The sequence below is a fragment of the Eumetopias jubatus genome, unplaced genomic scaffold (genome assembly GCF_037043125.1).
Source record: "Eumetopias jubatus isolate StellerSeaLion01/CBP00866 unplaced genomic scaffold, mEumJub1_p1.0 scaffold_11, whole genome shotgun sequence".
NCBI classification, from domain to species: Eukaryota; Metazoa; Chordata; class Mammalia; order Carnivora; family Otariidae; genus Eumetopias; species Eumetopias jubatus.
Window position 1 is genome coordinate 11,902,315 of NW_028274817.1, and position 11,879 is coordinate 11,914,193.

The window sequence follows — 11,879 nt, forward strand, 5'->3', positions numbered from 1 at the left end:
CGTGATGGATGACCTTCAGAGGCACGGCGTACACTGCAGACAACTACACTGTTCTCGAGGGCAGCACGACCAGGGGTGAGTGTCCTCAGGGATCAGCTTTGCCAAGATGCCAGAAGATGCCATGTTCTTTCTTTGAAGCCCCAACTGCTCCTCTCCATCCTCCTGGACCTGGGTGGGAGCCATGCTGGGAGGAACTCAGATGCCCCTGCTCTAGGTGAGCCATGAAGCCAGCTAGACCCCAGGGTGTGCTTGGTGGGAGAGCTGGGCCTGGGCCACTCCGAAAGCACACCCAGGCTATCCCCCCTCCAGTTCCCTTAACACAGCTTTCCAGACATCACTCAATGCCTCCAGGGCCAGTAACTACCTGGGGAGCAAGTGATGCCTTCAGAAGGGGCGCCTGCCCCCACCTCCCTCAACACTCTTCCAAGGGCAGCCCTTCCAGTCCTTAGAGGGTCACCCATGTAGAGAGATGGCATTCTCTTGCCCTTCCCTGGGGCATGGAGTGTCAAGTGTGGTCCCCTTGGTCTCCTATAACTCTGTATGGTTGTATAAATAAAGGAGATTTTAATGGCTAAAAGAGAGAGATGATATGGTCTCTGAGTCTATACTCAGTTCCTGGTAAATTTGCTATAATTGCATCTTTCTCTCATACTACACAAGTACTCAAAGACTATTTAAATGGGGAAAGTAAGGAATCGTCCCTAAGTTGTTTTTAGAGAAAGTAATTAGTTCTAGGCCCAGTGCCGGGAGGAAGCATGCAGAATCGGGAGGCGCTGGCCGCGGGGACCGCTTCCCAACCCCAGCAGTAGAATTGCAACCTTGCCAATGGACCTGATTGGTTTCGGTTATGCGGCCCTTGTGACATTTGGAAGCATCTTGGGATATAAGCGGAGAGGCGGTGTTCCATCTTTGATTGCTGGTCTTTTTATTGGATTTTTGGCTGGCTATGGAGCCTACCGTGTCTCCAATGACAAGCGAGATGTCAAACTGTCACTGTTTACAGCTTTCTTCCTGGCCACCATAATGGGTGTGAGGTATAAGAGATCGAAGAAAATCATGCCGGCTGGGCTGGTTGCAGGTTTAAGCCTCATGATGATTCTGAGACTTGTCTTATTGCTGCTCTGAGAATCCAAAGGAACTGAAGACTAAATTCATGTGATTCTACGGGCAGAGCGTACACTTTGTATTTAAAAGATAAGCTTCAACGTGGAATGTTAACTGTCTTATTTTACGTTAGAAGCAACAGAAATGCTCCAAAATGAACAGGAGTTTGAGGGATTTTTTTTTTAAACCAAAAACTCAGCTGTTTTCTACTTGTCAAATAATGATTTTGTTAAAGATATTTAATAAATCATTATACACGCTTTCAAAAAAAAAAAAGAAAGTACTTAGTTCTAAATTACCTGTGACACCTCACAATTGTCCGTGGCACACTTGTGTGCCACGCCACCAAAACTGAAAACTGGTTTTCTAGTTCTTTTCCACTCAAGGTGTGTGTAGTCCATGGTGCAACATGGGCATTGCCAGGGAGCTTACAAGAAATACAGAATCTTGGGCATCACCCAGGCCTGCTGCATCAGAATCCACCTTTTTTTTCTTTTAAGATTTTATTTATTTATTCGACAGAGAGAGACACAGCAAGAGAGGGAACACAAGCAGGGGGAGTGGGAGAGGGAGAAGCAGGCCTCCCGCCGAGCAGGGATCCCGATGCGGGGCTCAATCCCAGGACCCCGGGATCATGACCTGAGCCGAAGGCAGACGCTTAACGACTGAGCCACTCAGGTGCCCCCAGAATCCACCTTTTAACAAAGACTGCGGGTGATTCATACTCAGGTTAAAATTTAAGAAACACTCTAGGACAGTGGTCGGCCAAGTGCAGTGCCTGCACCGGCAGCATCAACATTGCCTGAGAACTTGTGAGTGATGTGAATTCCTAGGTTTCACCCCAAATCTAATGTATCGGAAACTCTTGGGGTGGGGCCCAGCAATCTGTGTTTTAACAAACCCCCCGCCAGGTGCTTCTGATGGGAGTTCAAAGTTTGAGAACAATGCTCTATAGGATAGTCAGAAATGTGTGCTCAGGGCAGGCACTGCTAATCAGTCATGCCCCTGTGTCTGACTGAACCTGGCCATGGCCTCATAGTCTTTCTATGAGGCCACCCTGGCGCCTGGGTGGCTCAGTTAGTTAAGTGTCCAACTCTTGATTTTGGCTCAGGTCATGATCTCAGGGTCATGAGATGGAGCCCTGGGTCAGGCTCTGCCCCGGCTCTGTCTGTCCCTCCCCTAACCACCCCCTCACGTGTGTGCATGCACACGTACTCTCTCTCTCTTAAAAACAAACAAACAAACAAAACAAAACAAAAAAAGCAGTCACTACCACCCACTGTAATGGAGGTGACCGACTTGTCAGGCCAACTTAAGTGGCTACAGGATGGCCTCCACAGCAACCTGTGTGCACATCTTAACAAAGGAGAGAGGCATTCTTCTGGACTGGGGGCTAAAAGAGCCTCTGTGTAACATTTATGAAGATGCTAATGGACACAGAAATGAGGATTAGATCCCTTGATTTTCAGTCTCATAAAGCAATACCATGACAAATTCATGTTTTCAGTGGCAGTGTTCAAAATGTACTCCTGCCATGCTTGTTCAGTACACTGACTCTGTCCCAGCCCTTGCCCAGCCATCTAATCCCTGGGGCTGCCTCACATGCATGACAGGGTAGGAGAGCTGTGGCCGTGGGCTTGCTGGTATAGAAACTTCCTACCCATTTGTAATACTCCATGACCTTCTCGATGTCTTTAAAATTAGTATCTGTCCTATCCGTTCCATGAGCACAGAGATCACATTTACATTGTATTAATTTCCTAGGGCTGCCATAACAAATTATCACGGGTTGGGCGGCTTGAAACAATAGAAATGCATCCTATCACATTTCTAGAGGTCAGAAGTCTAAAATCAGTATCACTGGGCCAGAATCAAGGTGTCTGTGGGGCCATACTCCCTCTAGAGGCTGTAGGAGAGAATCTGTTTGTTACCTCTTTAAGGTTTTAGTGGCTTCCATGGGGCGCCCGGGTGGCTCAATCAGTTGAGCATCTGCCTTCAGCTCAGGTCATGATCCCGGGGTTCCGGGATCGAGCCCCAAGTGGGGCTCCCTGCTCAGGCCGGGAGTCTGCTTCTCCCTCTTCCCCTGCCTGCCCCGCCCCCTGCTTCTGCTCCCTCTCTCTCTCAAATAAATAAATAAATAAATAAATAAATAAAATCTTTAAAAAAAAAAGCTTCTAGTGGCTTCCAGATTTCCTTGGCTTGTGGCTGCATCAGTCTAATCTCTGCTTCTGTCATCACATCTCTCTCTGACTTGGATCCCCCTGCCTTCTTCCCATAAGGACACTTGTGATGACAGTGAACTCACCTGGATCTTTCAGGCTACCTTCCTCTCAAGAGCCTTAATTGAATCACCTCTTTTGCCATATAAGGGGATATTGACAGTTTCTGGGATTAGAATGAGGCTCTATCTTTGGGGCCATCCTTTAGCCTACTGCACTGCTGAATCCCCATCAGTGCCTGGCTCATGGTGGGCACTTGGTGAAACTATGTGAAACGAGTGAATGCAAGACTAAAGAAATGAAGAGGCAAGAGTAGGTAAGATCACCTAGGAAGAGTCATGAGAGAGAAGAGAACTTGCAAAAGCAGCCTGGCATACTGCTTAGGAGCATGGCCTCCGGGGCCAGACTGCCTGGCTCTGTATCCCGGCTCCGCCATTCACTAGCTGTGTGACCTTGGCAAGTTGCTTAGCTTTTCTGGGCCTCTGTTTCTTCATCTATAAGATGGGTGTGACAAGACCTACTTTGTAGAGTTATTGTAAGACTTATGTGAGCTGTCGTGCATAAAATCCTTAGAATAGTGCCTGTCATGTTATCTAATATAATTTACTATCTCTAGCACATAGCAGAGGGCCAATCATGCAGAAGGCGCTGAATAATGTATGTTGAATGAAATCAGGAAAGAAGGCACAGACCTTGTTTTCCTGACACTCTTGGCTTGGTAAAGATTTTGAGAAAAATCTCAGAATTGCTATAATATCCCAAAGAATGTGAAAAGTGGCCTAAAAAGGGAGAATGAAAGCAACAGTCTCCAAGATGGGCCTTAAGGAACCAGATGGATTTCCACAGTGGGCACAGGGGCAGTTCAGATGGAGGATCTGCTTGAGCGCAGGGATGCACGGCACATGTCTGGTATAGTGGGAACCTCAACAGCAAGTAACAAGAGGAAGGGAGAGAAATATACAGACATTGATTAGGCCCATGTTGTGAACAGCCTTGAATGCCAGGCTAAGAAGTTAATTGAATAGGCGATGGGAAGCCCTCAAAGATTTTTTAGCTGGGTAAATTACATAACCAGCATGCTTTAGGAATACTGACTGGGCAATAATGGATTGGAGATAGGGAGAAGCAGGGGGACTAGTTAGGGTGCTTTGCACTATACTAGGCAAGGAATAAAGCGGCCTTTGCAGGAGGCAGATGGCAGAGGGGACAGAAGAAAGGACGACTGTGACTTCTGTAACTGGGATGAAGTTAATAATTTTTAGTAGCAAGGGATAGGGGAGAGCACAGATTCTGGGCTTTCCTGCTGACTGGCTGTGGGACTTAGGACAATTAAGTCCTCAGTGGCTCAGCTTCCTCATCTGTTAAATGGGGCTGGCCGCCTCAGAGAAATGCTCTAAGGCACCCAATGACATGGACTACACAGAATAATTGTGACTCTCGTTGGCATGTGCAGGGTATAAGAACTGTTTCACTGAAAGTAAACAAAACACAATTCAGGTGAGCTTAAACCAAAAAGGAGAGGACCGCAGGGGTGCCGGGCTGGCTCAGTCGGTGGAGCCTGACACTCTTGATCTCAGGGTTGTGAGTTTGAGCCCCACGATGGGTGTGGAGATGACTTAGAATAAGATCTTCAGAGAGAGAGAGAGAGAGAGAGAGAGAGAGAGAAAGGAGTGTATTGGTTCCTGTGCTCAAGCCAAGGGCTGGCCTTGGATACAGCTGGCAATCAGGAAGAAGAAAGCTCTTAGGCCTGTGCTCTCCTCCCCTCTCCTCTCTTTATGGGTCAGCTTCATTCTTTCCCCCTGGACGCTGGCGTTCTCCATGCTGGAAGAAACCCGACCACAGGGCGATCTCAAGCTCAAATCCTTCCAGGCCACTGACCCAAGAACAAAGAATGTCCTTATCTCCAGCTCCAATTTGAAAAATGCCAGAAGAGGATGTAGATTGGCCAAGCTTCTATCTTAGGAGAACAGTTTGGCCTCTGTCTACAGCGTCACTGGGGATGTGAGGTAGGGTACTTCCTAGAGTCACATAGTCACAGTGCTGAGGAACATTTTCTCAAGAGAGAGGTGGGGCAGGGCCCCTGGGTGGCTCAGTCGGTTGAACATCCCTACTCATGCTTTCGGTTCTGGTCATGATCTCAAGGGTTGTGAGATCGAGCCATGAGGGGCTCTGCTCTCAGCGGGGAGTCTGCTTTTCTCCTTCTCCCTCTCTCTCCCCCCCACCCATGCACAGGCTCGCGCTGTCTCTCTTTCTCTCTCTCTCTCTCTCTCTCTCTCTCTCTCTCTCTCTCTCGCAAATAAATAAATAAATAAATAAATCTTAAAAATAGAGAGAAAGTGGGGGACCCCAGGCAGAGCAGCTGAGGAGACTTCTGGGACCTGGGCAACTACCATAAAGCGGGCCCACAGGAGTTGAGGGTGAAGAAGGAGTGAAGGTGGGCTAACAGTTCAGGCCTGATGGTATCATTCAAAATGAAACACTGGGGATTCAGGAGAGAGCTGGTGTGTTGGGGAACATGCCCTGTGTGGTTGCATCACTGCTGTCCCTTGACCTCTAGCATATATATAAGGAAACTGCATTCCTGATGACATCAACTCTAGCCTCCCTTCAATTCTCCAGCCCCACCCAGCCTTGTTAACACCTGGGCCCACCTTGAGAAGCCCTTGGCCCTTGGTGAGGTGTGGCTCTGTTGAGCTTCCCTGTTCTACTTTCTCAGTTCTTTGTGTATGTAGGGGGTGAGTGGCTCTGTCTTGACCCTCTTTTCAACCATTGCCAGGAGGCATACATTTGATGGTTAATTAGACACTCCAAGCGTGACTACAATGTGACCGAACTGTGTGCTTCATGCCAACTCATCCTTCTTTCCTCAGGTTATGTAATTTTTTCTCAGAAGTGTTAGGAGCAGATCAGGGCTGTGCAAGCCAGTAGCACCCCCTGGGCATTGGTGACCCTGGCCTTGGACTTTTCAGGTTGAGCAAATGTGATAGTACTTTGATAGTGATGACAACAGCAGTTAGGATGAGTTTGAGGAGTCCTATGTGGATAATTGTCCCAGTCACATCCATCATCTCCCTAGATCCTCCCAATGACTCTGGGAGGCAGTGAAGGCTAGTGGAAGGAACACAGCTGACCACTTGCAAAGACCTGGTTTATATCAAACTTCATGGGCAGGTTATTTCATGCCTTTGAGCCTCAGTTTCCCTCCTGTAAAACAGAATAAGATCTGTATGGCAAGTTTCCATGGAGGACTCCATGTGAAAAAACACATAGTGCCTGGCAGAGTAGACGTTCAGTAAATCTCCATTCCAAATCTTACAGATGAAGGACATCCAGGGTCATGGGAGTTTAGCTGTATTACCTTGGGCCAGTTACTAAATCTCTCTGTGCCTTCGGTTCCTCATCCACAGAGAGGGGAGGGGCTACTAATAATGTATGTAACTGGTAAGGTGATTATGAATGTTAGAGGTGTGTTGATTTGCAAAGCACATAGAACGGTGCCTTGCCCAGGGTCAGCACTCAATAAAGTCGGTTTCCAGAATCAGGTAGAGATGAGTCTGAATGCAACTTCACTACATACTAGCCGTTTGTGACCTGGGGCTAATTACTGAAGTACTCTCAGTCTCATTTGCAAAATAAAGATGATTATATCATCTGCCTCCTACAAAGGCTTGTGAAGATTAAGTGAGTTAATGCATATACAACCCCCAGCACTATGTCTGGCACCAATTTGTGACTGATATATTTTCCCCCTGACTCAAAGGTAGTGATATTATTAAAAAAAACCAACAACAAACCAACACCATATCAGCAGGCTCGTAAAAGCTGGACTGTGTTCAAAATAAGACCCGTAGTGGTGGACTGAATGGTGGACCCCAAAACAATGTCCACGTCTTAATTCCTAGATGCTGGGAATGTGATCTTTTTTAGAAAAAGGGTCTTTGCATATGTAATTATGTTGAGGATCTTGAGGTAAGATCGTCCTGAATTGTCTGGACGGTAAGTGTCCTCTTACAGAAAGGAGAGAGAGATTTGACACAGAGACACACAGGGAGGGGAGGAGATGACAGCAGAGATTGGGGTGCTGCTGTATGAGCCAATGAATGCCAAGGCTTGCAGGCAACTTCCACAAGCTAGGAGAGAGGCAGTGAATGGATTCTTCCTCAGAACCTCTGGAAGGAACCATCCCTTCTGGTTTACAGAACTGTGAGAGAATACATTTCTGTTGTTGTATGCACCCCGGTTTGTGGTACTTTCTTACAGCAGCCCTGGGAAATTGATACAGACCCTAGAAGTTAAGCTAAGAGATGAGTTGGGGTGGTGGAGGTGTTTTCCTGCAGGCCTGACACAGCACCCCATCCCTTGTTAAAGTCCTTTCGGGTAGGAAAGAAGATTCCCCAACGGCAGTTCTTGCCCTAAGCAGGGATCACATCTCTATGGTACGGTACCCAAAGGGGCTCCAAGTAATCTGAGGCGTTGGCTATAAAAAGCCAGTTGGGAAATGAGGCCAGACAGACTAACCTGGGTGACAGAAGAGGCAAAAAAGAGAGAGAGATAGAGAGAGACTCCACAGGAATCAAGAAAAGATCAATTTACCCTCTTGGCTATGTTGTCGTCTCATTGCTTTTGGAAAATTAAATTCCACTTAGGGAAAGGAAAGGGAACTCTGACTTATTGATTCCCACGTCTCTGCAAGTGCTTTACACACAATTTTGCATTTGCTTGTCACAGCTACCCTGAGAGGCAGATAAGTACTATTGTTCCTCTCATTTAATCAATGAGGTAACTGAGGCCCCAGGTCTCATGACTAGCCAGTGACAGAGCTGAATTTTAAACTCACTTGTGGAAAAGGGGAAATGTGTGTATGCCCTTATCTAGAAAGATCATTTTCATCATATTTTCCAAGGGTATTATGACCCCAGAAGCTGAAGAACTCTTCTTGCTGGGGAATCCTACTGTTATTTTTCCTAGTGCCCTCTGAGGTGTTCTGAGGTGTTACTTTCTTGGGCAGGTCTTCCTTAGTACTTCCCTCTAAAAATAATGAAGTGAACAGAATCATCAAGGTGATGACTGTACCACCATGGTTTCTGTGCAGATTCATACTTATTCCTCTTCTTCCACACTGTGAACAACCCAAGGACAGGTAGTGTGTTCTCATCATCTCTTCATCACTGGCACCAAACATAGGGCTTGGTGTATGGGATGAGCTTGACATTATGTTGGATGGATGGAAGGGTGGGTGTCTGGGTGTGTGGAAGGATGGTTCGATGGATGGATGGATGGATGGATGGATGAGTGGATGGGCCAGGGTCTTTTCATGGTCAATACCCAGGCCTCTTTCAGTGTTTGAAGCTTGTGATATATTAAGAAAAGAAGTAATACCAAAACAGGGTTACAACACTTGTGCTATGTTTACAGTATTATTAACATATTAACAATTTTGACATGTGCTTAAAATATCACTGTAGTCTAACTTTATTTGGATTAAATGAGTTATTATCTACAAAGAGCTCAGAACAGGGCCTGGCACGTACCAAGTACCGTGTGTTCACTGCTGTTGTTACCATTTAAAGATGATGTCAAAAGTTGAACTTTGAGGCCTTCTGTGAATATGTGGCTTAAGCCCAGGGGCTTCCTTCTCTCACACCCCCCTATTCCAAATAATCTGCCCTGGTTGGATGAATAGTAGGGTGACTTCTTTGAGGAACAGTCCTCATTTAATCCCTTTGTCTCATCTCTGAAAACCCTTCTTGTAGACCCATGTTGAAAGACATTAGTTTAGCTAATAAAGTATGTTATACTTTATGAAAATGAAAAAAGCTTATAATCAGCTGTGGGCAATAGAAAGAGCACTGGCCTTTCAGTCCTAATGTCTATTCCTGACTCTGCCCCTAAGATACTGTGTGACTTTGAGCCAACTCCTTCCCTACTCTGGCTCTTAGTCGCCTTATCTGTAAAATGGGGGAGAGAATTAGCCAGATAACTTCTGAGGCTCACCTGAGTTTTGGAAATACTATGAACCTCTCAGTCCACTGGTAGAGTAGAATGGGTAGAACGGGCTGACTAATAACATCTTCAGATTCTTGGGTAAGGCAAGATATGACTATTTCCACCCCCTCACAAAATAAGAGGGAACAGGCCATCAGGAAGTTCCCAGTGATTTCGAGGGGTGAGGAGGACCAGACATAGGATGGTTTAGTTCTGTTTTCAGGCTATGTATTCAGACTATGGTTCAGTTGGCCAGTTAACAGACGCTTTTAGGAAAATATGTTGGCTGGAATTATCTTGGAGCATAGAGGGGTAGAACAAAAGAAGAAATAGCCATTTTTGAGAGTCTACTATGAACCAAGTAGGATGCTAGGTGTTCCCAAATACATTATTTTCTGCATTTTTTTTAGAGAGGGAGAGAAAGAGTGGGGGGGGGCAGAGGGAGAGGGAGAGAGATTCTTAAGCAGGCTCCATGCCCAGCGCAGAGCCCGACACAGAGCTTGATCCCATGACCCTGACATTATGACCTGAGCCCAAATCAAGAGTGGGACGCTTAACCGACTGAGCCACCCAGGTGCCCCTGCATTTTACAGTTAAGGAAACTAAAGCTCGAAGATGGAGCGCCCTCATCAGGCTGATAGATTTTCAGTTTCTTGTTCCCACTCTCTCTCCTACTTCCCTGGTAATCAGAGGAGCCAGACTATGGCTGGTGGTACAAGAGTCCGTTCCTGGTATGCCTGACACCAGCACTGCTGTTGGACGGGTATTGATCATGTTAGCCTTTATAGTAGCTGAGATCTGTGAAGGAGGTTGGACCAGAGTGATTTGACAGAAGAACCAAGGAAACACCAGACAACCACAAAGAAAACATGTGCTTGGCCCAAGTACATGTGTTTTGCTGTTCCCCAACACATGACCAGGTTGAGGCCCTCCTTGTTCAGTTAGACCAGCAGAAGAGCATTTTTCGTCAGTCCTGTGAAGAATTCTGTCACTGTCCCAAGCACAAGGCAAAGATCTCTGAAGACCATCCCAGTAGTTTCAAGAAGTGCCCTTGTCTCCACTGACGTCCCTTCCCCATCCTCATCCAGTGTTGTCTCCTCATCCGCCTTGGCTCATTCCCCTCGAAGGTTTTTGACCCTTGAACAATGCCGGGGTGAGGTGCACTGATCCCCCACCCCACGCAGTCAAAAATCCGTGTATAACTTTTGACATCCCCCCAAATTAACTACTGTTAACTTACTGTTAACCAAAAGCCTACTGATAGCGTAAACATTCAATTAACACACACAGTCATACAGTCGACCTTTGAACAACATGTGTTTGAACTGTGCAGGTCCACTTATACATGGATTTTTTTCCGATAAATATAGCACAGTCCTGCAAATGTATTTTCTTTATGATATTCTTTTTTTAAAGATTTTATTTATTTATTTGAGAGAGAGTGTGAGAGAGAGAGTGTGTGTGTGTGTGAAAGAAAGCACAAGCAGGGGGGAGGGGTAGAGGGAGAGGGTGAAGCAGGCTCCCTGCTGAGCAGGGGTCCCCATGTGGGGCTCCATCCCAGGACCTGAGATCATGACTTGAGCCAAAAGCACATGCTTAACTGACTGAGCCACCCAGGCACCCCTCTTTATGGTATCCTTAATGACATTTTCTTTTCTCTAGCTTACTTTGTTGTAATAATACAGTATATCATACATAGAGCATACAAAATATGTGCTAATGGAAAAGAGATCTCTTCACTAAGCTTATATCTCGGAGGTTATCAGAGAGGGAGTAGCCTAATGGAGGAGGGGATTAGCCCTGTTTCAGTTGGGTTTCAATCATTTGCAATGAAAAATCCTAACTGATATATTCAGGGAAACCCCTCTCTGCCTTTCTCCCTCAGCTTTTAAACCAGAAATCCGTTGGTCTCTTGGTAAGATTGCCCTAACCTTTTGCACGCTGCAGCCGGAGGGACCTATGTAGCTCTAGAGCTCAGATCTGTGCTTTCTGCCTCTATGGATCTCCTCACCAAGGAAACTGTTTTCCTCTTTAACCTAGCCTCCCTATCTCCAGCACTTGCCTATTCTGTTGCCATCCTCGTAGGACATTTCTGACCCCAGGTTCCTGGGATGAAGGCCTCCTCCTTTCCTTGCAAATTTCATTTTCCCAGATGACAGTCTCTGTGCCTATTGAAGGCAATTTCCTTGATTAAATTCTTTTTAATGATGGATCATATGGCTTCTGGAAGGCTAGGTTCCACCATTTACTTGACCTGACATTTTGAAATGTTTTAGATATACAACAAATGACGGCAAATAAAAAACAGTACCCACCCCCCACCTCATTACCTATTTTGTATTTCTGGGAAGGGTGTCCGGATAGCTTTAGATAGGAACCTCAGAGAAGTGGTCTAGACAGCTGTAGGAAGATACTGCTGTTTCCCATGTTTAAGAGGAATGATAACATTTTATATCTTTCACCAAGTGCTGCTCTCACTGTGTCTCTTTTCTGTGCCAAGCCATGTGCTTGGTGCTGAGGCACGGTGGGGGTGGAGGGTAGAAAGTGAGAGAGAGAGAGAGAGAGAGATGG

At 46.3% G+C, this 11,879-nt stretch overlaps 1 protein-coding gene across 1 annotated transcript; it reads left to right on the forward strand.

Moving 5' to 3' along the window:
• The first annotated feature begins 750 nt into the window (after positions 1–750).
• Positions 751–1,287, forward strand: LOC114224596 (transmembrane protein 14A). Its single transcript, XM_028123824.2, has one exon. The coding sequence runs from the start codon at positions 826–828 to the stop codon at positions 1,123–1,125; it is 300 nt and encodes a 99-aa protein (XP_027979625.1). The 5' UTR covers positions 751–825; the 3' UTR covers positions 1,126–1,287.
• The last annotated feature ends 10,592 nt before the right edge of the window (positions 1,288–11,879 follow it).

Excerpts from the sequence above, each read along its gene's own strand:
- LOC114224596 (XM_028123824.2), top strand. The coding sequence starts at position 826 with ATGGACCTGATTGGTTTCGGTTATGCGGCCCTTGTGACATTTGGAAGC.